This window comes from Paramormyrops kingsleyae, chromosome 21, assembly GCF_048594095.1.
Source record: "Paramormyrops kingsleyae isolate MSU_618 chromosome 21, PKINGS_0.4, whole genome shotgun sequence".
Lineage (NCBI taxonomy): Eukaryota > Metazoa > Chordata > Actinopteri > Osteoglossiformes > Mormyridae > Paramormyrops > Paramormyrops kingsleyae.
Genome location: NC_132817.1, coordinates 17,311,867 through 17,335,459, shown reverse-complemented (window position 1 = coordinate 17,335,459; position 23,593 = coordinate 17,311,867). Strand labels below are relative to the sequence as shown.

Sequence of the window (23,593 nt, the reverse complement as noted above, 5' to 3'; positions counted from 1 at the left end):
TAAACGGCACGACATCATAAACAAATGTGTGAGATTTTATATTGGCTGAAATCAACACCAATCACTGCCGCTGTTTTCTCCCATACCTCAAACATCCATGGCTGGACTTAACAGTCAAAAGTTTGGACACGCCAAGTCGCCTATAGACTAGAGCGATAGTCTCTAGTGACTTGGCCACCTGACCTAAACACAGTATAAATGGTTTTGGAGGAGCTTGACCAGAGAGTGACGGAAAAGCGGCCAATGAGGGCTCAGCATTTGTGGGACCTCCTTCAGGACAGCTGGAAGAGCATCCCAGGAGGCCACCTCATGGAACTGGAGTAGAGGAGACTGTAGGATCAGCCAGTCTGTGGAGCAACTGGGGTTAAGGGCCTTGTTCAAAGGCCCAATGGTGGGACCACTGTGCCGAACATGGAATATGAACCAGCAACCTTCCGAGTCCTAGCCAACGGGACTGCCCCTCCCATCAGCAATTAAGTTTTGGTTGGTGCATAATTCCATATGTCATTTTAGAATTGTAATGTCTTTATAATTATTCTAAAATGTAGAGAATAGTGCAAATAAGCCATTATATGGGTAGGTGTGTCCAAACTTCTGACTGGTACTATCCGCCAGAGCCAACTTGCGCCGTAGCTCAGAGCGTGGATGTCAGCCAGAGATAAGCAGCGTCCGTCCGGCCGGCTGGTGGTGCTGGGGGGTAACCAGACACATGTAATAGCATTACGTAATTAAATTACAAAATAAATGTAATTGCAATCTGTTACAATTACTAAGAAAAAGTATGCAATTATAATACAGATACTAATCAATATGTTGGTATTTAAATCTGAATGTATTCTTTTTGTTAAAAAGCCTATATGTAGAATATATGTAGAATATATGTAGAATATAACATTCATTTTGTTGTTTTGCATCTTGTTGCCGTGCAGAAATGTTTTTGTATATTTCCAGACAAGGAGGGTCAGCAAAGCCATTGGACCTTTTCAGCTTTATTTAAGTTTAATATATTTCTTAGAAAAGTAATCAAAAATAACTAAATGTAATGTTACATTACTTTGATGAAGTAATCAAAATCGTTAATTTACTTATTACAATTTTTCCAGGGTAACTAGTATTCCAGCATAACAGGTTACATATCGAAAGTATTCTCTCCAACACTGATAGCCGGCATGTGGGTATGGAGCCTAACGATTGAGAAGCGGCGGGAAACGGCGTAGTTACAGTAAACAGAGCGGAGCCCCGCACATCATCACCACGCGACGGTGCGGCTCATGCCTACCTGGGTGCGAATTGTCTTTATGCAGGGTGGTTTGGAAAATCTAATTAATATTCATGAAGTGCTACATGATTGGCCAACTCATTAATATTTATGAGAACCGCTACCTGATTGGCCGGTGAACGTGCTCCCATTGACATGTGCTGCCTGTTCTTTCTGTCTAAGGCAGCGGTGGCCAATCTTATCCGCAGAGGGCCGGTGTGTATGCAGGTTTTCGGGGTAAACTTTAGGGCAACTGTTCAAACTCAGATGTCAGTCGTCTAATTGGTAAAATAATTAGGGAGCTGCAGCGAAAACCCGCACACACAGCGGCCCTTTGCGGATCAGATTGGTCACCCCTGGTCTAAGGCATTTACTGGCCAATCAGGAAGCGCTTCTTTCATGAATATTACTACGTTTTCCTGAACCTCCCTGCAATATGGAAATTTGCACCCGGGTCGTCTCCCAAACGTGAGGCACCTGCTGCCGCGCCGCTCCGATTTGTCGCTTTGTCTCGCCGTTGTCATTTGTGCCTCCCGGCAGGTAGCTTGCTTGGCATTCACGCTGCGGGGAGACGGTCCTGCCTCTCTGGGAATTAGTCCAAATGCAGAATGCTGGTTTATTCAATCCAGCGGGCTCTCATTTAACATAAACTGTAATTAAAGTCATTTGGCGTTCCAGACGAAGGACGTTTCTTACGCAGATCACATGAAAAAAATGGAAATAAAAAAATCTACAAGCAAGCGGGATGGTGCTGTTATTGCAAATATTTTGATGGTGTATTTTTCTCGAGGTCATTATGTGTAAATTAAGCTGGGGGGGGTGAAACCTGTATGTTTTTGCAGACTGAGAGTTTCAGTCGACTCCTCATTGTTCCCTTTCATTATCTAAGATACCCTTGAAGATAGCAGGATAGGTTTGAATGCACCAATGTGATTTAAGCTTATATTCCTACGAATGCAGGAGGGGTGCTGTCCTGTGTTGAATCGCATGCTGTTATTGGCTAATATCACCACATCAAAATAAAAGTTGTGATACACTCCCACAGGCTCGTGAACCCGCCTCCCCACCGCGACACTGTTAGCTGATGTCTGCCGCTCGGTGTTTAACTAACGCGGACAAAATCAGTGGCATTAGGAATTACGCATTTTCAGTTGCCAGCGGGAGAAGCGCAGCTGGAACGCGCAGCTGGAACGCGCAGCGGCATGGCGCGTCATCTGGCAGCGGGCGAGTAGGCTGGTTTGTTCAGGTCCGGAGCCCATTCGGTGGGTCACACCGGTACCCACAGGGGTTGAGAGCGGGTGGGGCTGACAGGAAGTGAAGCAGAAGGGAAAGGAATCCGCCAGTGGAAAGTGCTGGGGGGGGGGGGGGGGGGGGGCACCACAGGCCAGCGCACACGCGCCACACCCACAAGTGACCTCGTGCCATTTTCCCAGTGACACAGCATGTCACGCTCGGACTCTGAAAGCTAATTCCGGAACTGACTGAGAATGGTCATTACCGTTCTGTTTAAACAAAAATCATAAATACATCAATTTCTAACCTCCATGGTCGGGGGTTTGAGTCACACTTGGCCTCTGCGCACGTGGGGATTGCAGCTTCTCCGTGTCACGTGGGCTTCCTCCCGCCGACCAAAGACATGCAGTTAGGCTAATTGGCGTCTCTAAATTGCCCGGAGTGTCTGTGTGCCCTGCGATGGGCTGGCATCCTGCCCGGGCTGCAGCCTTGACTTGTGTCCTGCGTCGCATAGGACACATTCCAGGCTCCCTGTTATTCTACGCAGGATAAGCGTTTGCAGGTGAGTGGAAATGACAGAATAACACTTAGAATATTAGCAACTACATGTCGATATGTTATTACTACAGTGTCAGTCAAAAGTATGGACACACTGACCCACAGAAAGGTTTATACTGTATGTACTAAATAGAATAATTATAAAGGCAAGAAAACTGGTCAAACTCCCCCAAAACCAAACCTACTGTGTTTAGGTCAGATGGCCAGGTCATGTGATGTGACACTATCACTCTCCTTTGTAGGTGACCTGGCCTGTGTGTTTTCAGTGTTCATGACAGATCACTCCAAAATCGAAACGAGGTGAAAGGTGTTGATTGGAAACCTGCCGCGTGCGACTACGTGTGCAGAGAGGAAGTATCAGACGCTTGGCAAGGCCTTGTGATGTCACATCTGCGCTGCCTTCAGAACTGTGAGATGAAGATGTTAGGAGGCTAAATTTGGAGATGGTTACAAAAACATCAGCTTTGAAGCTTCTCAGGAGAACAGGCGAGTTCCAGGTAAAATCCCTGCGGTCTGGCATGGAGGGGAAAACATCACGACATAGAGCAGCAGATGGGACAGGGAAGCTTGGCATCTTCACGGCTAAGTAGAATGGACCCGCACACAGGAAGAATCCTGATTGACGCTTCCTGACCCAGAACGCCACGTGTTTAGGGGGAAGACTGGCATTCGAGCTTAATGATGACCCCAAACACAGAACAGGCAGCATATAGAAGCCTCAGAAGGTCAGTATTGTGCAAGCCCAGGTTTAAGGAGCACTGAAAATCGGCATTATGACCTGAAAATAGCCGTCCTGCAATACTCAGTCTAACAATCCGCACCGGAGTGAATTTCCGGGATACAGCTCCAGACCTACCCACACTCCCCCTGCCCTGAGGCAGAAGGTCCTTCCACCTGTCTGGAAAATACTGACATGTTTTGGCTTGGAATGGTTCAGAACACTAGAACACTAGAGATGAGGAATGAAATATATATATATATTATTTATTGGAAGACTGTTGTAGACTGTTGTTCCAAACAGCAATATATCTGAGGGAGTAAAGAAAAAGAGCTGAATTTTATTATCACTGCGAGCTTTCCAAACTCTTTTTTTTTTTTTTTTTTTTTTTTTAATAATCTAGGCTGCTCAGAGGAACATCAATATTAATGGGTGTGGACAGAAGCAGCTTTACTTGGGGGGGGGGGGGGGGGGTTGTCTCAATGTACGGCCACCCTTACCGGACACCTGAGAAATGCTTTTACGAGGACGTAGAAGTCCGGAGGAGCCGCATGCCAGCACGCCGCAGCCGACGCAGCAAACCATACGTTTGCTCTCTTCAGCCGTGCATTATGGGTAACCCTAGAGGACTATTATTGGATGTAAAAGCCGCCACGTCAATATGTATCTGGGCCTAAAAGGGTCGCCTTATAGCACCAGCCAGCCACCAGGCCTCTTACAGCATTGTGCCGAGTCGTGCCACCCCCCCAAACTGCACGGGGTGGGGGGTGACGTCCACATCTCTCTGGCAGGCTATTTCCATTGCCCGGGGGGGGGTCCACGATGCTGAGCACACAGTGCTGCGTATCTGTCTTCAGGAAGCCTGCACAGTCGTACCCGCTGCCCCCACAGCAAGACAACCCACCCCCCCTCCCCAGCCTGCCCTTCTGAACACCCCCACCAAGACACACTGCGGTTTCATCTCCCGCCTTCCAGACCACGTCCCTGCGGAGGGGCACTGGAACACAACTGCAGAGGAGCTCTGAAATTTATTTGGGGAGGACATATTTATTTATCCACCCCCCCCCCATCCCCCCCACGAGAGGCATACATTACACGTCCATCCCTCTAGAGCCGCTAAAATCTAGGCCGAGGGTTTGAGGCTCTGGCTGCGCTCTCCAGCCCACCCCCCCGGCCAGGGTATGTCACACCCCCTGCACATCTGACACACCCCTCCATCCAGAAAAGCTGACACCATAATTACAAATAAAACACCCGCCCTGTCGGCTGTATTGAACTGGTGAGGCGGCCTCATCAAGATCTCAGACAGTGCCTGGCTTTAAATACCCCTCCCGCTAATTACAACGCCGATGATGTCACAGGAAGCTGCCAAGGACATCACATGACCAGAGTGGGGCGATCAGCCTACGATTGTCCATCTGCTTCCATTACTGCCCAATGAACACTTTTTCACTTCAAACGAACTGCAAGTTCTGCGTGAAAATATTATGAAATACCTCCATAAAATATATGTTTAAAATACATATAGACTCCAGCTTCTCAAGGTTCAAACATTTCATTATCTCAAAGATGACAGATCCACGCAGAGGATTATTCCTGCTTATCATGACCAAAACTGGCACACCGTGGAAGCAAGAGGGCCTCTCTGCCGCTGTGAGTCCTCAGAGGATGAAGGGAACAGAAAAGGCGGAGGACGGGCGGGGGTGGTGAGGGACAGTCACCTGAGTCCGGCCGCGGGGCCTCCTGTTGGGGCAGAGATACCCTTTCGGCCCTGTAGGGGGCGCTTCCTGCGCACCGGCGGATCAGGCAAGTGACCAAAAATCATCCAGATTCATTAACAACTCCCCCCCCCCCGCCCCCACACACACACCTGCACCAATGGTAATAAAAATACCAGCCCAGGGCCCTTAGTGTGACTGTACATGCCTGAACCTGTTTAGGGACTACTTTCAATTTTTATCCCTCTTTTAAAACACTTTAAAATAAATAAGCCATTTAGGGCACCTATAAAAGCAAGTATTTTTCTTTGCAGTTTTACACACAACCAAGCCCCATACTATCTATAGATACTAGTGTGCAGAACATAAGCCGTTTAGAATAGGACTGTTTCTGAAATAACGAGAATAAGGATCTGTTACTTCTCATTGAAAAAAATGTAATTTTTAGTGCAGCAGTATCTTTTATTGGGCAGAAAACACCCCGGTGTGGCCTTAATCGCCCCAAAACAGAGTAATAGTCATACTCCAGTGACCATCTCACATTCTGCTTCAAGTTCCGGGCCAATTTACGCTGTAAAAACCTGACCACTAAGGAAGGATCAGGCGGCTAACCCCAAATAAAATCTGACTGGGCCCCACCTGCCGGCTTTCAATCCCTCCGTCAGACGCTCAGAGTCCAGCCTCCCCCCAAACCCGAGGGCCTTCGTAGAGGTGTGGAAAATGGGCCGCCCCTGCCCTCTCTCTCTCTCTCTCTCCGCGGCACACAGCTTTGCGTGTTTCGTTCGCCCAGCAGATACATACCTCCTTTCCTACATATTTTCTTTCCCGGTTTTCTGGCACATTCCTTGGTAATTCGTTTTACTGCAAAATGAATAGAAGACTAAAGAATAACATGGGCGCCCGTGACACACTACAGCATTCAACAACACGGTCGCAGGCTAAACGAACACAGAAGAGGACAGAGGCGCTCCGTCACTCCATCTAATGTCATTACTGGTGGCCGTCATCGTCACGGATTCAGCCCGGCTCAGGGACACACTCGTCACGCCTACACACACATATGCAGACGAGGCGACGGGGACACGTCACACAGGACAGACTGGGCGCAGTAAGCAGGGGGACACATACACAGACGCGCAACGCACACGCACACGCACACAAAGAAGCGGGGGGGCATGCACGGAGAACATGCACGCAGCATGCTCTGTATCCTGCGGCGTCGTACGATTAGGGAAACACTAACAGCTCCCTCCGGCCCCCCGTGAGTCACTCACCATCCTCAGTGGGGACATATATATTCAGGAAGAGGCAGTCCTCGCTCTGGTCCTGCACAAACGATGAAACCACCTCCAGGCCGTTGGTGAACCACACAGGTAGCATGACGTCGGGTAGCCTGCCCTCCAGCACCGTCTGAGGGCACACCGGGGCAAACTGGGTAGCGTTGCGGGTGCCCGACCATGGTATGGGCGGCTCCGGGGGCTGGAAGCGGCGGCCACCAGTAGGGGGCGCCGCATAGGGGACACCAAGAAACTGCACCACGGGACCCAGGATGTCGTTTCCCAGCTCCTTTTTGAAGCCACGGACCTTGCCGTAGGCCGTGGTGACCACAGGGTCGACGTCGTCCATCTTCTGCTGCTGCAGCGTCACGGCGGCCGCCTGCAAGGCCACACCCAGTGCCCACAGGGAGAAGGCGGGGCCACCGGGCCGCGGGCTCCGCCCCGGCATCCTCCCACCGCGCTCCAGGTGACGGCGGACGGGCCCTCTACAGCTCCGAGGCACTCGAGCTCTCTAAAGACGCAGGCGGGATGGGGCGCTCAGAGGGGGGGCGGGGAGCGTGGCAGACGCGAGCCGGCAAGGCCGCTCAGAGCGCGCGCACATGGCAGGGGGGGCCCATCGATCTCACTCGCACGGGGGGGGGCATCATCCTCACTTGTCGCCATCCATCAGCCGAATCCTATTGACAGTCGTGCTTCCTTGCCGGCCGGGCGGGGGGCGCGGCCATTTGCTGGGGGACCCTCGGCCGACAAATCAAATCCAGCTTGGCCCCGGGTGCGAGTGACCTGTGGGGAACGACACAGTTACTAATTAGAATACATATATCCATATATGGGCATAGAGGAGTTCATTACCATGGCAACAACTCCGATATCGGGCCGACGCCTCATCAGTCACCTCTGGCTCCCCGTTCGTACTTTTGCTACCGAATCCACCTTCACATAACGAGGCGGCAGGCTGGGTGATATCAAGGAGCGTCTTATTAATCTCTGGCCCCCTCCTCCCCTCTCAGCTAGCCTGAGCGAGCCGCAGATTAAGCTCCGACGAACGGAAACCGTCAGGAAGATGAAAACAGTACGTCGTGAGCCGGCTGCCGTTGACCACATTCGTTTATTCGTTATACAGTGTATGTGTTCTTAATGAGAGCACCATTAATGAGATCAAGGGCGATAGTACCGTTCGCGGTTCCAGTGTGGTTGATTTTTATTATTAAAATAATGATTTTGTTTTTTTTATTTATTTTTGGATGCTACGAAGGGGTGCTTTAATGCACAGGATTACCTAAAAAGGGACCTTGACTAAGCTTGCTTAATAAAAGAGCCCAGGGTCCCCAAACCATGTTAATGTGTCTCTGGTGCTATATTCAGACACTCTATGAAAATTCAGGATTAGACAACCGGGTGCGGAGGAACATTCCCCGAGATCAATTAAACGCAGCTCAGCCACACACACCCCCCCGCCCTGCGACAGCCGGACAATCACTCCGAATAAATGTAACAGTAGCTAATCCTTCACGCCGACGCCCCACTTCGACGTCCATTTTCATATGAATCGAAAAAGAAACGGTTTAAAAGTTGGGTCCATCCCAGCCCATCTCGAGGGCTGCCTGGCCAACGGAGGGTGTCGTAATGATAATCGTCTGAACGTTCAATAGGAGCAAATGTGCAGGTGTGACACCAGATTTCACAGAGTCAACAGCAGGCGAATCGACTCCCACAATGGTGCCGTGGAGCCCTACCCCTCCTGAAGCGCTGCTAAAAATAGCCAACAGCCGATTGGACCGCTGAGACGGATCGCATCACTTTACACGCTCCGTCCGACATTCCCGCGGCTTTGAAGTCACCCACAGACGTTCGGCTGCATTTGAAACAGTTCAGCTTTTTTAATAGATGATTACCGCAAACCTTTGTAAAACGTTAGCTATGAAAACTTCCTGCCTCCCCACAGGAGTAATGCTGTTATCAAACGAAAGGGAAAATGGCATCTTCTCGTGGTTATACTATAAGCATTCATACAGTACCTCTTACAGTGGCTAATACATCCAACCTGGAGAACGATACCAGCCACCTTCCTGCCCCCTGAGCCTGAAAACCAGCTGCTTTTGTCCACAAAGAGCGTAAATATAACCTGCGTTCTGTCACCCTGTTGAGCTTATATGGATCTCCACATGGGAACAAGACCAACTATCCTAGAATTTCCTACGTTCCCTTGGAAGCAAAATCATCATAATTATCCATCTTCAAACACTTATCCTGAAGGGGGCTGTGTGTGTGTGGGGGAGGGGGGGGGGGTATCCCAGGCAGCACAGGCCACAAGAAAAGGTGGATCGGACAGATCCAGAAAGTAAAAATCCAGATCAAGATTTTGTTTCAACCAACCAGCTGAGTGACTGTGATTCTTTACACTCAATAGGTTGGTTGAATCCTTGGTCTGGACTTTAACTCTCTGGACCTGAACTATCTATCTCACAAGGCAGACAAACACCGTGGACAGCATGACCAGTATTATATTATAGTACAAACCAGTTTAAAGGTCCCATATGTTCCAGCTGCTTACCCAGTACAGGTCCAGGGTGAGCCCGGAGCTGATTCCAGGCTAAATAAGGCACAAGCCTGGGCACTCCCTCAACCGGATGCCAGTCCATCACAGGGCACTCACGCCCAGTGGGCAATTTAGATACACAATCCACCCAGCTGCCCAACACAGGAAGACCATGCAAACTTCAAACTTCACTCAGAGCAGGGGTAGGATTCAACCCCCAACCGTGGAGACATGAGGCTATAAAGTTACCCTATGAGCCACCCAAGCAAAGATCTGACACGCAAAATTCCTCTACTGATTAACCAAACGAGGGTGGGGGGGCGGGGCAAGTGCACACTGAGACATATTCTGCATCTTTATCATCGGAATGTCTGCAAAGTGGGTAAACATTGAATTGGGCTCCCAAATATTTAGCTTTCAAATTGGCTGGCTGACTGTCTGGCTTTGATGCAGCAATGGGGGGTGGCTTAGGGGCTGGGGGGTGTCTGTAAATGGGTAAGCTAGCTTACAGAAGGACAACAAAAAGCTGATGGGGGAGACATTGAAGGAAACACACGTCTCCTCCTGAGACACTGCGGGGTCTTCGGAACACAGCGATCGCACCGCCGGGATTGACCGAAGAGTCACCCAGTGTTTTTTGCAATGTGCCTTGTTAGCAGATGAGCACGCTTCGATTACTCGGGTGAAGATGCCCGGCGAGTCCCCGCCCCCCCCGACCACGACGACCCCCATATCCGGCACAGATACAACGCCGGCAACGGAGCACATGGCCAGTGTTATGTGCCTCGCTCCTCTCCTCCGCGGGGGCACAGTAAATTACATAAACCGCGATCAAAAGGCACCCTGGGGGAGGGAGGGGGGTTCACCACCATAGGGGCCGAATGGGCAGCTGGAGTTTCTGTCTTTTCCGGAATGTTCCAACCGCCAAATAAAAAAGGCCACTTATTTTTATATGGCACTCTCCCTGAGAGCCCTCGAGATTCAGCAAACATATCATGAGAGGATTTGAAGCAAATTAATCACAGCATTGGAGGCAAACGTAACGGCGGTTAATTTTACATGGTTTTAGGTCTGTCTAAGAAAAAGAAAAAAAAAATAAACCGCAAAAAAAGAGGATAGAAATGAAAACAACCTTGGAGAGATGTGATGTTTTAGGAAGGGTTACAACAGGCGCTGGGGTGGGGTGTTGGGGGGGGGGGCATGCTGGGGCCTTCGAGAGCCCAGGATGATGGACAGCGCTCACAGAAACTCTTGGGACACTTGCTTAAGTCAGTAAAATTTATTAGGTTTATTTTAAAAATCGTTACTTGATTCATTTGTCTGCAAAAAATGCATATCACATTAGAAACAACCAGTAATTTTAAGTAAAACATTATTATCTAATAGTAATAAATTGAAACCCAAATTGTAGTTCTAAAAGAGATGTTCGGAGTTAAACAGTTCATCGACAAGCAGCCTCGCTGGGTGCTTTTTAATTAGTAACACCTCTGCAAAAACATAAAACACCAAACATTTAAGATCCCTTTGGGAGCCAGTGACTACGATTGCAATTAATAGCAAAATGGGAAGAACAAAACTGAGTTAATCAAAAAAAAAAAATTAAGACACTGAATAAAAATAAAATAATATGCAGATATGTTAAACATTGCCCGTCAATGGACTTTTGTTATGAAACCATTAAGTCTGCATTTTTATAGAACTAAGCAAGCATCTGAAGGCTTTCTGTGGGCACTGGAATGAACTGGAATGGATGCCCCCACCCGTAGAGATCTGCACCCCCCACCCCAGCTTACAGAGGGCTATTTATTGGTCGGGCTGTGTTACTGGAAAACAGACATGCAGGATGGGCCACCGTTAGCCAGGTGGCTGGACCCATGATGGAGATATGTCAACCATGTGGACTGGATCAGGACTATGTGAAGCTCTGCTAATGAACCCCGAAGAGCAGGTCCGTCAAACACGTCCGGAGATTAAGCTCCTGATGTCGGGGACGATATTCAAACAAAACAGTTTAATTCCTTTTATTATCACTCAAAAGAACCCCTGTCTTCCCAGAAACGTTAAAATGCCAAGCAGTCTGTCAGCAAATGTCTGTTTTATTTGCTGTTTGAGTCTTACATCAGCAGAATGATGGGTACTTCCTGTTACCCTACAGAAGAAGCGTTGAGATTCTACCGGCTTATACAGCATTAGATTAAAGGCTGCCACTTCGGGATACTAAGCATATAGAATTTTTTTTCTGCAGTTCAAGTGTCATATCAACACAAGATGGGATCTAAGCTGCAGTCTCGCATAAAAATGATTGAATCTGAAGTTATAACAACCAGCTGCATGGGTATCTTGCATCCATCAGAAGACATACACCTTAACTCCGTTTGGTGACAGTGTTTGTTACGCAACAACATGACTGATGTTAAAGTTTTCATGATATGTTAAAGTATTATAATGCTATACAACTAATCAAAATAAGAATAAAACTGACAAGAAGAAGAAAAACAACAAGAACAAACACAGGCCACAAAGATAATTTGTCCGTCCGTTTTCAGTAACCGCATAGCCAGTACAAGGTCCCGAAAGACCCCCAAAACAACAAATCAGGGGAATCCCTGGATGAGAAGTCAGGCCGTTGGGGGGCACACACATATGAGGTATCTATATCTTTGTGGGGACTCCCCATTCATTTCTATGGGAAAAGCCCTAATCCCAACAATGACGACCTACCCAGCCCGAACTTTGACCATAAGTATCCAAACAAAATACAAGACTTTTGGCATTTTTAGTTTTTTGATTGAAGTCATAGATTTACATAAAACTGAGTGTCCCCTAGTGAGACTGAAAAAATGTCATTTATTACATTAGGTCCCCACAATGCAACATACACATGACCACACACAGACGCACAAACACACAGACACACGCACACACACACTTAGAGCTGGTGATTCGCCAAATCTCAAGTTGAGCTCCCACACAAAAAAGCCTGCAGACTAACTACACAGAGTGGAAAATAAACTGACAACGTATAAGGAACTAACTCATACCAAAGTCCTAACAATTCAAAACAGGCTGAACCTGGGAAACACAACCAGACAGAAATGCAAAAACAGAATAAATGTAGTCAACAGACAAAGCATCACAGGATTATAAAGTTTACCTAAAAGCAGACTTAGGCCACCCTGAGCTCATTCCGGAGGCTTGGGGGGAAATTTACAGACAAGGTCTTTGTCAGATTCCGAATCAGAATCAGGATCCTTTATTCGGCAAGTATATAGAAGTACAAGGCATTTCTTTTGGTTCAGGGGGCATCACGACTTAAGCAAATTAAACATACAACTAAAAATCTGTGTATACAAGTACAAAGACAGTAAATAGAATGAGGCAAAAAAAAAAATTATATATACACACACATATATATATATATGAGATATGCAATGATGAGGCAAACATGTGATCAAATAAATAAATGAATTGTGCAAACCAGTCCATCAGGGTACGAAGTTTGTGCAGTGGCTGCTTACATTATGAAACAGTTTCTCATGGGTCCTTATTCAGAAGGCCGATGGCCTGGGGGCAGTAGCTGTTAAGAGATGGTTTGTCCTTGGGCTCAGGGCTCTTATTCTCTGCCTTCGCCGAGATGGAAGACGCCGGAAAAGGGAGAGGCCGGGATACAGGGGGTCAGACATCATTTTTTTGGCTCTGTTCTGTCTTGAGACTATTTTGGTCAATACGCTTAGTTGGCACGGCGTCTACGCCACAGGAAAGGAGGCCGACTTCTGTGAGACGCCCGCAGCCAGCCAAGAGAACGGCATCATAAATTAGCTTTGGCGCCCCCTCTCTGTGGCCGTGTAAAATCACCCCCGCTTTACTCCCACAAAAGCACAGTAAAACTGGCAGTAAAAGGCCCCGTAATAGCCTGGTTGAAACGCTGAAACGCTGTTCTTAGAGGTCAACACCTTGCTCTCTCCTCCAGGCCTACGTCCCGCTCCAGTTCAAACGCACCTCGCTGCCGTAACTGAGCGCACTGTGTCAAAATGACACACTCTCTAAGACCAGGGGACTCCAGGCCGCGGCAGCAGCACAGTCATGTGACGCGGTGTTGCCGCGGCGATGCCGACGGCTGCTCCCTCTCCTCCTGTTTTATCATTTCAGTCAGGTCCCGCCACAGCGATCGCTGGACTCCACAGGAAATTGCAGCGTAGGCAGGAACTCCAGAGACCTGAGCGGAGGAGACGATGGTTCGCGATACGGCTGTGTCTGTAGGACAGTCACGCCACATGGTCGTATTTTTTTTAAAGAAAAGAAATTACACAGCAATTAATGCACTTCCAGGAGAATCTACCTTCTATGCCAGGACCCAGTGATACAGCACTGATGCAAACTTCCAGCTCTTTCTATGCATTAGATGAGCATCCAAGCCACACATGGGTTGCCCTGTTTAAATCGCTCGTGGGAGTGTTCTGAAGGCAGAACGAAAAATGATTGGTACAGAGACATAACCAATCAGATTGTAGAGGAGGTGGGTCCAAGCAACTGGAGGAGGCGGGACCAAGACATCTGATTGGTTGGTCCCACCTGCTCCAGTTTCTTGTACCCACCTACTCTCTGAGCCAATCATTTTTCGTTCTGCCCTCAGAACATTTTTCTGTAAGTAAAACTCCCACAAGCGTTTAAATCCTGATCGCATTCCCTGGCGTGTGGACAGAGATGACATGCTGACCTCCTTAGGACTCTACCCCACCTGCCCCCACACATCGTACCACCCATCCAGACAGGGAAGGAAATGGACCTCTACACTTAGCCAAACGGTATCCAGATGCAAAAGAAACGTTCGAGCAATATTACGATTAATAATCAAGGCAGACAGCGGGCAGCTAAACTGCTTCAGCATGCGCAGGACCCAACGATACGAATAAATCAGGAGCCTGAAACATCCGGCTGAATAAAATCAATGCGGTGCAGCACTGGGGGGGGGCGGCACAGTGACGCTGTGGTTAGTACTGCGGCTCAGCAGGACTGGGGCTCTGATCCCTGCCTCTGGCTCTGTGTGTGTGTGACAGTGTAGGTTCTCCCTGTGTTCGTGTGGGTCTCCTACAGACACTCTCTGTCCTCACACAGCCCAAAAACAAGCTGTTATACAGACTTTAAATTGCCAAAAGTCTGGGGTATCCCCTCACCCCAAAATGGATGGGTGAAGGAGATATGGAAGGTGGATAGATGGAAGCATACCACTGCAAGCAACCTAACTGTAATACAGAGTAAAGCACTGTAACTATCAAATTCATAAAACGATGGCGTGGAGCATCACTGCTTAACCAAAGGGCCGTTCTGGAGCCTTTCGTTTGCTCGTCTACTTGTACCTCTCCAAAGACTCTGCACGCCTCACTACGGCAGCTCAGCATTGATTCGTCATGGCAACCCCATCCTGTGCATTATTTCGACTCATTACTCATTATTCATGCCACTTGGACTGCGATATCGCAGAAAAAAATCTGCTCCGCGGGGGTTTTTCCTGCACGTGAAGAACGTGATCGTGTTTTATACATATATATCACCCCTATACGCAAGTTAGCAAGTTTGCCAAAAGCGACGCGAGGTTTGCTGGCTTGATGTTCTACTGGAGATGTTAAGGTTTGGTACCCTGCTCTGGGGTACAAGACGGTACCACTAGAGGCGATATATCAGTTAGCGTACTGGTATCACTCATGGTTCCTTAATTAACAAACAAGGCATTGCTATTGGTCCAGTGAGTCAGTCTTGGTCAATATTCAGATTTCAGCAATATTTATATTTAGTAGCACTAGAGCTGAACTTGACATAACCGCTAAAATAATGTAGATGATTGCGTGGGACATTCATCCGTTTTCCGTAGTGGAGGACGAGGGATTTCGTCGGCTGATTCGGCGCTTAGGACCTCGCTACAGTCTCCCAGGTCGATGCTACTCCGCTGATGTCTCACTGGCTGAGTTATACGATGTGGCTGCTACACAGATTCACGGGATCTAAAGAAGGAACATCACCGACGTCGGTTTCACTACAGGTGTGCGGAGCTCAGGTGTTAACGAGTTATCAGTATTTTTAATATTAAAGAAAAATATATCAGTATCGGTGAAAATCTCTACATCGGTGCAGCACTAAGTAACTTTAAGGTCTGTAATCAGTGGTTTTTAAGGTGAGTCCATTTCCTTAAGAGAGCAGGTGACTCGCCATCCTCCTGACGTCCCCCTACTGTCCCCCTACTGTCCCCCTACGGTCTCCTGAACAGCCAGGCTAACCCTTCCTGTCCACATAGACAAATTCACCCATTAACTCCACGTTGCTACCCGCTCATGCATGTCGGGTGAAACTCCCAGCAGCACGCTCACGCTCAGATGTCGCACCAAACAGTTTACCAGTCTGAAAAACAGCGCCCTTTGGGTGCACGCTGTCACCAATTATCCCCCTCTGTGACAACAACACGCAGCATCCAGGGCCTGATCAGATTATGCAAGGTAAAAGCTGTGATCGCACAGCGCGTTTAAACCTCCTTCCGTTCGGCTGAAAATATTCCAATATCGCCCACGAGCATCAGATGTTGCGGCGCCGAAGCTCCCCTGGTCTCTGGCGGCCCGCGGCCCGCGGCCCGCTCCGGCGAAGCTGTCCTTCCTCGGCGGAAAGAAAAAAGAAACAGAGATATTTCCCCTTTCCCGGGATGACAAATGCAGCTGACAAAAGGTGAGAAATTGGACTCTCGAACCCCACACCGCTCTAAGGAGAAAAACAGCAATCAGAGGCATAATCCACTGGCAGACCGCAGTCACACGAAGGTAAGGAGAAGAGGGGGGAGGATGTGACCAAATGCATGACACATGGTTTATAATGCGGGAGCTGGCCGATTGATTAATCGCAGGAAGTGGTCCGGGCGCTCGGGTCCTGACGGCCACGACGACACGTGTCGAAGACAGGAATCGATCAGCAAGCAGGCGGGATGAAAAGGGAGTCCATTAAGGCAGGTACCGCACGGAGCGTCTCCCATCTCTCCACCACGAGTCTGCGTCGCTCGTTTCCAAACTCCGACGTTTCTCCCAAAAGGAAACAGGGGAGGTGCGACTAAGCTTCCCGGGAGCCATTTATAGAGACGTGCCTGCGGATCTGATCCCGGGTCAGCTCTCCCGGGACGTGCCACCTCCCTTCATTTATACTGGGTGTTAAAAACCTCGGCTGAGGGGCATCAGCATGGCCGAAGGTGAAAATCACTGCCGGCGAGTCAGCTGGGGGCGGCCTGCAATGGCGGGCAATCATGCCAACAGAGGCGTTGTTATTAAAACAGAAACCCCCTCGTGGCCCTAGTCTCCCTGGTCTGCCTAAAACAGTATAACACTACTGCTGGAAATGCTGTCGAGTACCAGGGAGGTCAGTCGCACCAATCAGATACAATAAACCCGCCGCAGCCATTTAATCAGTAAGCAAACCTGGAAATGCACCCTTATGCTGTAAACTTACAATTATCCGGGGGAAAAAAAATACTTTTCCAGTTAGCATTGACTGCGCAATTACAAAAAACTGTTACTGCCTTATGCTTTTGGTTTAACCCTCGACAAAGGACAGATAACGACGTCGTACGTTCTCCGGTGACAAGCAAACGCACGAATCGATCTGAGAAATGAAAACAGAAGACTCTCCCAGGTCTCAGTGGGAATAGCAAAGACTTGTTCTGGGCATGTCACATCCCTGGGCAAAGCAATGCTTCATATCATAGCTCTGAGAGCCCCCAGCTGACATCTGGTCCACCAAGGGCCGTTCTGCTGTAAAGCTTGGCGTGAAGGATCCTGATTGGCCAGGGCCCAGTCCCGTCTGCCGCTGTGTCGTGGGACCACCACCACCACCACCAGCCCCCCCTCCCCATAGCCGCGGGACATGGTCCACATAAAGCTGGCTCTACGGCTCATACACCAAATGCTCCTTTCGAGCGAGAAGTTCAAAGGCAGCCCCTTGTCTTGCACGAGGGAACAAGACACCGTGTCATAGCAGGCGACGGGAAACAATCAGCGCAGATCAGTCTGCACGTTAACACTGCTAACCTCCAGCGGGAGGCTCCTGCAGCATCGTTACCTCGCGACTTGTAACGTCACGTACGATTCACGGGTCTCGAGGTGAAACGAGTCGTTTCTCGCTGCGTTCATTTAGCAGCATGGCAAGCAGTGGGTGACGCACGTGCGCGGTGTGCATGCAAGGCAGCAACAATTATAAGGAGTTAAAACAAGTAAAGTGAAAAAGTATTGAATTAGAAAGCATCGATTATATAATTAAAAGACTAAAATATTATAAGGACGTATTAAAATCTAGCCAGGAGGTAGCCATCCCATTAATACTAGTATTTTATAAGTATATATTTTTTTCGTTTAAATGCACTATATACAGTACAATATACAGAGGGACGAGTGCATAAAAAGAAGGGCGCGAGCTCTAGTAAGCGGTTTGGGGAATGGCACCATTATTTACGACCTGGTGGCTCCCTCCCCTGTACAGAGCGGGTAGAGATGCAGACAGACTTGAGGAGAGAAAGCTGTCACGGCGTGATGTGGAAATCCTGCGAAAATATTCCCTGATCCTTGAAATCTCGTTATATTACCACCTTATTTATTCCCTCGGTAAGGCAGAGGCTGGACCGCCCGGCACAATCTATGGTATTCGATATGGTAATTGCAGCTATAGGAAAAAGTGAAAACCTGGTCGTGCATAATGCAAAGAAATCTCTGGCGGCATGTAGGCCTATAAAAGAAAAGTAAATTTGGAGCATTTTGTGGGATTCGCCGTCCGACCTGCACTTCTGCCCCCCCCCCCCCTCCCCCCTCCCTGCCTACAAGCCCTTAAAAGTCAGAGAAATTGCACTTGCTGAAAATAATGAGAGTGGAGTGAGTTTTTTTTTTATATAATGTTTAATGTGGCATGAAAAAGGAAATATTTTATCGGATCTTTCTACTGGCTTCGTGTTAATCAAAATTATCCACTGCATGTATTGCTTAGTCCAATACAGCTATGTATCCTACACGCAGACATATGTATAGCCTGGTGCAAGTTTTAAAAAAATAAAAAAAAAAATAAAACCCCTTATTTTGGTTTTCGTGGCTGTATTTCAATTTACCTGCACCTCGTCATATCCTATCCCAGGGTCTTGGATAAATTATAAGTCAATTAATAAAATAACTCAATTTGCCCGGTTCATTTTAATTAAGGCTGCGGGAAATTGATTTATCCAGCGACAATGAGGATGATGTCCCGCTACACTTTGAATGAGGGGCTTTTCATGGCGCTACAGCGGCAGGTAGGTAATAAACGCCCGGCGCGGCTGGCTGGCGCAGAAGGAGCGTCATTCGCACCCCGAGACCCGCCTTTTCATTTCACACCTAATGCACGCAGGCTGAATGTAATTACGCCTTTTAATGCGGCTTAGTTATTTGGATAAATATCGAGCCTGTCGTTTTTTTATGTATTTGGCAACTGGACGATGAAGTGAATCACGACAAATTCGGGTTTACCTGATCTAAGCTGCTTTAAACACCAATGACTGAGTGCAATTAAAAAATAGCATTATAGTTTAATGCCGAAATACGGGAATACTGCTTCAAAAATGCCACGGGAAAAGTGTCTCCCCGTTTTATTTTTCTGTCACTATATCCTAAGAAATACTATTATAACTACCACACAGATCAACTCGCGAGATGCCCGGGTAGCTATAACTGAATGCCAACTTTGACTTTGAGAAAATAACGTTATATTTACCATCAAACTTGGTTTGTAGCCCTGCCACCACACGCCGACGTCTTCTCTGCCATACCAAGTGCTCCAAAGTACACTCCTTCCCCTCCAAAGCCCGATGCAGCTACGTTCAATTCACCAAGTCAAAATGAAACCGATTCTATTTTTAAATGATATCCTCGATTTTGTTTTCACAGTAGTTCGTTTTTAGATCCAAAAAGGCTATTAAAACAATCCTGCGATTTCCTCCCACTGTTAATATAAATTACCTAAATTACAATAGCGTAAATCCAAAACGCTTGTGTATTTTAAACAATGGCCACGGTATTTCTTGCAGATCTCTACCCATCATCTCCACACACTGCAATGGTAAATGATTCATATTTCTTTCCTCTTCGCATCATCTCTTTCTGTTTCTGCTTGCGCCGCCTGTTAAGCCGCCGACTTTGCCCCCTTTTCCCCCGGTACCGAGCGCATGAAGCGCGGTGAATCGCAGGCTCTGCATGGAGCAAAGGTGCGCCCAGTGGCCGCTGAAGGAACTGCAGCGCCGCACGGTTTTATTTTCAGAGACAAATGACGGTTATAATTATTGAAGGAAGCAGCGGAAATTCGGGACTGATGCTTTAAAGCTCTCGCCCCCGGGGCGTATGATATAAACAACTATCCAGCTAATATCAGACGTTCACGGTTCTGCATAAGCTGCATCATGCTACTCCATCATCGCCCCATCTCTCTATATATCCCGGTTCACGGTATCCTGCTAGCGGGTCAACAACCTGCTCGGCCGGGTGGGCACGATCCCTCCTGTCGGACTCCTAAGTACACGCCGGGCATGCCCTGCACGATCAGTGTGGACAACTTCTAACTATTGGAACAAGAACTGCTATGGGAAGGAAAACATGTAATGTTGTTTTCGCCTTCCATTATAAAAATCTTTTTTTTTTTTTTTTTTGGTTTTCAATGCCAGGCTAAACTTCTTTCAAATGTCCAGTTGCAGTGTATTCCCACTACGGTTCCATAAATAATCTGTTATTACTTCACACCGTTAAATAGACTCGTTCATTTTTCAGCACGTTATTGAAATGGCCGGAGCTGTTAATTACACACGACAGTGTCATTTTTTTCTCCAAAAAAACAAACACAAAACAAGCCACTTAACTACAAAACAGCTTCTTAAATTGGTCTGACATTTTTATGCAACTGTAGATGTTTATTTTTCCTGCCGCAAGTGAAATGGTTACTCCTGGAAAGTAAATACCCCGTTACTGTAGCAAAGATTCCAAAAGGAAAGGCAAAATGTATCCTGTCAAGCTAAAGAAACCATTATGAAAAGCAACATGTGCCTTTTGTATGGCTCGAATGTATTGCTGAAGCAGGTCTGATATTTCCAGGTGTCTCTCTTAAAGGTGTAAGCTTTCAAAACGTGCTGCTCACGGAATGTTAAAGAACTCGTAATAATCGTGTCTGTTCCTTTTTTGTCATAGAATACTAGGCTACATTATGACTGGAACAGCACCATTCAATCAAATCTGAGGTGCTACACAAAATTTAACATCCATCTATTGTAATTGCAGCACAAACTTTCAGATTCAACCAGTCAGCAAGAAAGTGCCAGGAATACCCAACCTGCACTGTCAGAAAAAAAGACAAGCAATTTGTACCTCTGCCTCTCACTGGGGCTGTACCTTCAAGGGTCTGCCAATTGTACCTTAGCGAAATGTACCTTATAGTATAGGGATGGGCAATCAAAGGGCCGGTGTGTGTGCTGGTTTTGGGATAACCTTTAGGTCAGCTGTTCAAACCCAGGGGTGAGGACTCTTCAGCCAATCAGTCCTCTAATCAGTAATCTAATTATGGAGTTACAGCAAAAACCAGCACACACAGCGGCCCTTTCTGGATAAGATTGCTCACCCTGTCTTAGTCTGACTGAAGGTACAGAAATGGACTCTGAGGAACATCCCCAAAGTACAAACAACATTAATGTACCCCCAATGGTACAAAAATATTCCTGACTCCAATTCTGTACCTTTAAAGGTACATTTACCTACAGCTAAGGGTACAGGCAGACCATTGAGGGTACAGCCCCAGTGACAGACATCTTTGGAAGTCCTAACATTTCAAATAGATCCATGAATATTATATATATATATGGTATATGGGCATCAAGTGCTTTTTGTAAGCGATACGGGTTGAGATTCCTTGCAGGTAGTAATTACTACCTTTCCCAATCACCTATTGTTTTAGTGCAAAGAGCTGCAGCAATGAAGTAATCTGTTTGTCCGTGTTCCATAACAGCTTATCCAGAGGAAGGTCACTCCTCGGTTTAGGTACGACTCAGGAAGCAGAATCGTGCATGAGGCAGGGGACACGCTGAATCGGATGCCAGTGCATCCCAACACACATCCAGCTATAAAACAACCACTGATCTCATTCATTTCTTTATACCATTTTTTTTTTTTGCAGCTCTCACTGTTTCCTGAATGCCCTGAAATGTCAGCAGTGTTAAGTAGCACCATTTAAAAAATTTATTTTGAGCACTTATTATTCTGAAAAATCCATTTAAATGCATTTGTAAAAGTCAGTTTAAACACAAGCAGGGATATGTTGCATATTTGGTATTTATTACATTTGATTTCTCCAGATCTAAAGGATAAAACTAAATGTAATTATCCTTCCAATAACATTTCTAGAAATATCTACATCTCAAAGGCAGTTTTCCATCAGATAAATCCTCAAGGCAAACTTCACATATATTACAGCGGTGGCCAATCTTATCCACAAAGGGCCGGTGTGTGTGCTGGTTTTGGGGATAACCTTTAGGTCAGCTGTTCAAACCCAGGTGTGAGGACTCCTCAGCCAATCAGTCCTCTAATTAGTAATCTAATTCAGGACTTGCAGAGAAAACCTACATACACACAGCAGCCCTTTCTGGGCAAGACTGCCCACCCCTAGTATACCAGCAATCAAAGGTGATTAACTCAAGATGTCTGTAGCATCATTTCATATTTTCCATGACCTCCTTCTGCGTGTTGTGCCTCCGCACACACATGCTGTACGTCACGGCACACAGACTCCTCATCGCTTGTAGGTCTGAAGACCACAGCAGGAACTCCCCCCCCCCACACACACCCACCCCCAAAAATCCATTCTTTGCAAAGCCTGGGCGACAAGCTCCCCTGAGCTCCACATTGCCCAAACAGCTTCTCCAATCCCTTCCTGACGGGGTCCACTTCCAAGATCAGGGCAGAACCGAGACCAGCGGCACCTCCGTGGCTCTGGAGCGACGACCCCAGGAGGCGACAGACTCCGGGCAGCTCGTGCTCCTGGAAACACGGCCTGTCGCCTTGGGGGCTTCGGGCAGCGCATCTGAGGACTGTGAATCTTTAAAGGGGGAGGGGGGGGCGGCATGAATTTACTGAAAAATACACACAGGCATGGGGGAGGAACAGCTGTGGGGTCCGTGAGACTTCCGGATGCCGCCAAACACAGTTGGCCCCTTCAAAGGCACCATAATCACGCCCATTGTTCATTTCCCGCCACGCAAAGTGGGACAAAACTACAGGCAGGCAGGCAGAGGACGGCGGCAGCCGCGGCCCAGAGCCGGAAACAAGTAGCCGAGAGCAGACTGCACTCCTGAGCCTGGATGTGGGGCCCGCCCAGGGCCCCTCGGGACCTGTCATGAAATCACAGCTCCACAGCACAGCGGAGGCACTGGTCCCCTTCCCAGCCGGGCCCCGACTATAAATAACGGCATCCCAGCGCGTGCCATCCCAGCACCGGCAGCCCAGCCGGATGCTCGTCACGGACCAGCTGGAAAAACCGCTGCTGGCCAGGGTGGCGAGGCGGGGTGGCGTTCCCGGGCCGGCGCACGCTCGGGAATGCGGGCCGGGTTCGGGGACGAACGGACGGCTACAGATCACCGCCCGCCCATGTTAGCACGTTAGCAATTAGCGAGTATAGTAGTAACCCAAATATAGACACTGTAAAATGCGTTTTTCTTTTTTTCTCCCCCCGGTTAACACAGGGAGGGTGATGACTTGCACAGAATCCGGCGTCCTTGAAGTCCGGTTTTCCGGACGTGGATGGGAACCTCTCAGTCGGAGCTCCTCCACTGAGCAGGTGATTGGCAGCTCCATCTGATATGCCTTTACGGTCAGCAAATAAACCCAGGCAGCAAAGCCCCCTCTGAAAAGCCGAAGCGTTTCAGGTCGGCGCCGGAAGCTTCTGAGACAAGTGGACCCCCCCCCCGCCCCACCAGCACCACCTCTTTTGTTTTTGCTTCTCACCCTTCCCCTCGGTCAAGGACAGTTTTGCGGTATAATAAATCACCCTTAAGGCCTGTTGCGCGTCTGCACAGAGAAAACTGTTCAGCCACGTCAGATCGGTGCGCGGGAACGATAACAAGAATGGAGGAAATGGCCGACTATATATTACTAAACGGACGTGAGCGGGCGGCCTTTTAAAATGCATGAAAAGTGCAGAAATGGCCCGCCGGCGGCAGACTTTATTAGACCATCCTGCAGAAAGGATCCTTGTACCAGCCAGGGAGGACGGCAG

At 48.1% G+C, this 23,593-nt stretch overlaps 1 protein-coding gene across 1 annotated transcript; it reads right to left on the bottom strand.

The window, feature by feature from the left end:
- Positions 1–5,484: 5,484 nt before the first annotated feature.
- LOC140581444 (neuroligin-1-like) lies at positions 5,485–19,490 on the bottom strand. The gene is made up of 4 exons (XM_072704014.1): positions 19,061–19,490; positions 6,760–7,545; positions 6,287–6,346; positions 5,485–5,510 (listed from the first exon to the last, which is right to left on the bottom strand). Exons 2-4 carry the CDS (start codon positions 7,208–7,210, stop codon positions 5,485–5,487), a joined length of 537 nt encoding a protein of 178 aa, XP_072560115.1. The 5' UTR covers positions 7,211–7,545; positions 19,061–19,490.
- Between the last annotated feature and the right edge of the window lie 4,103 nt (positions 19,491–23,593).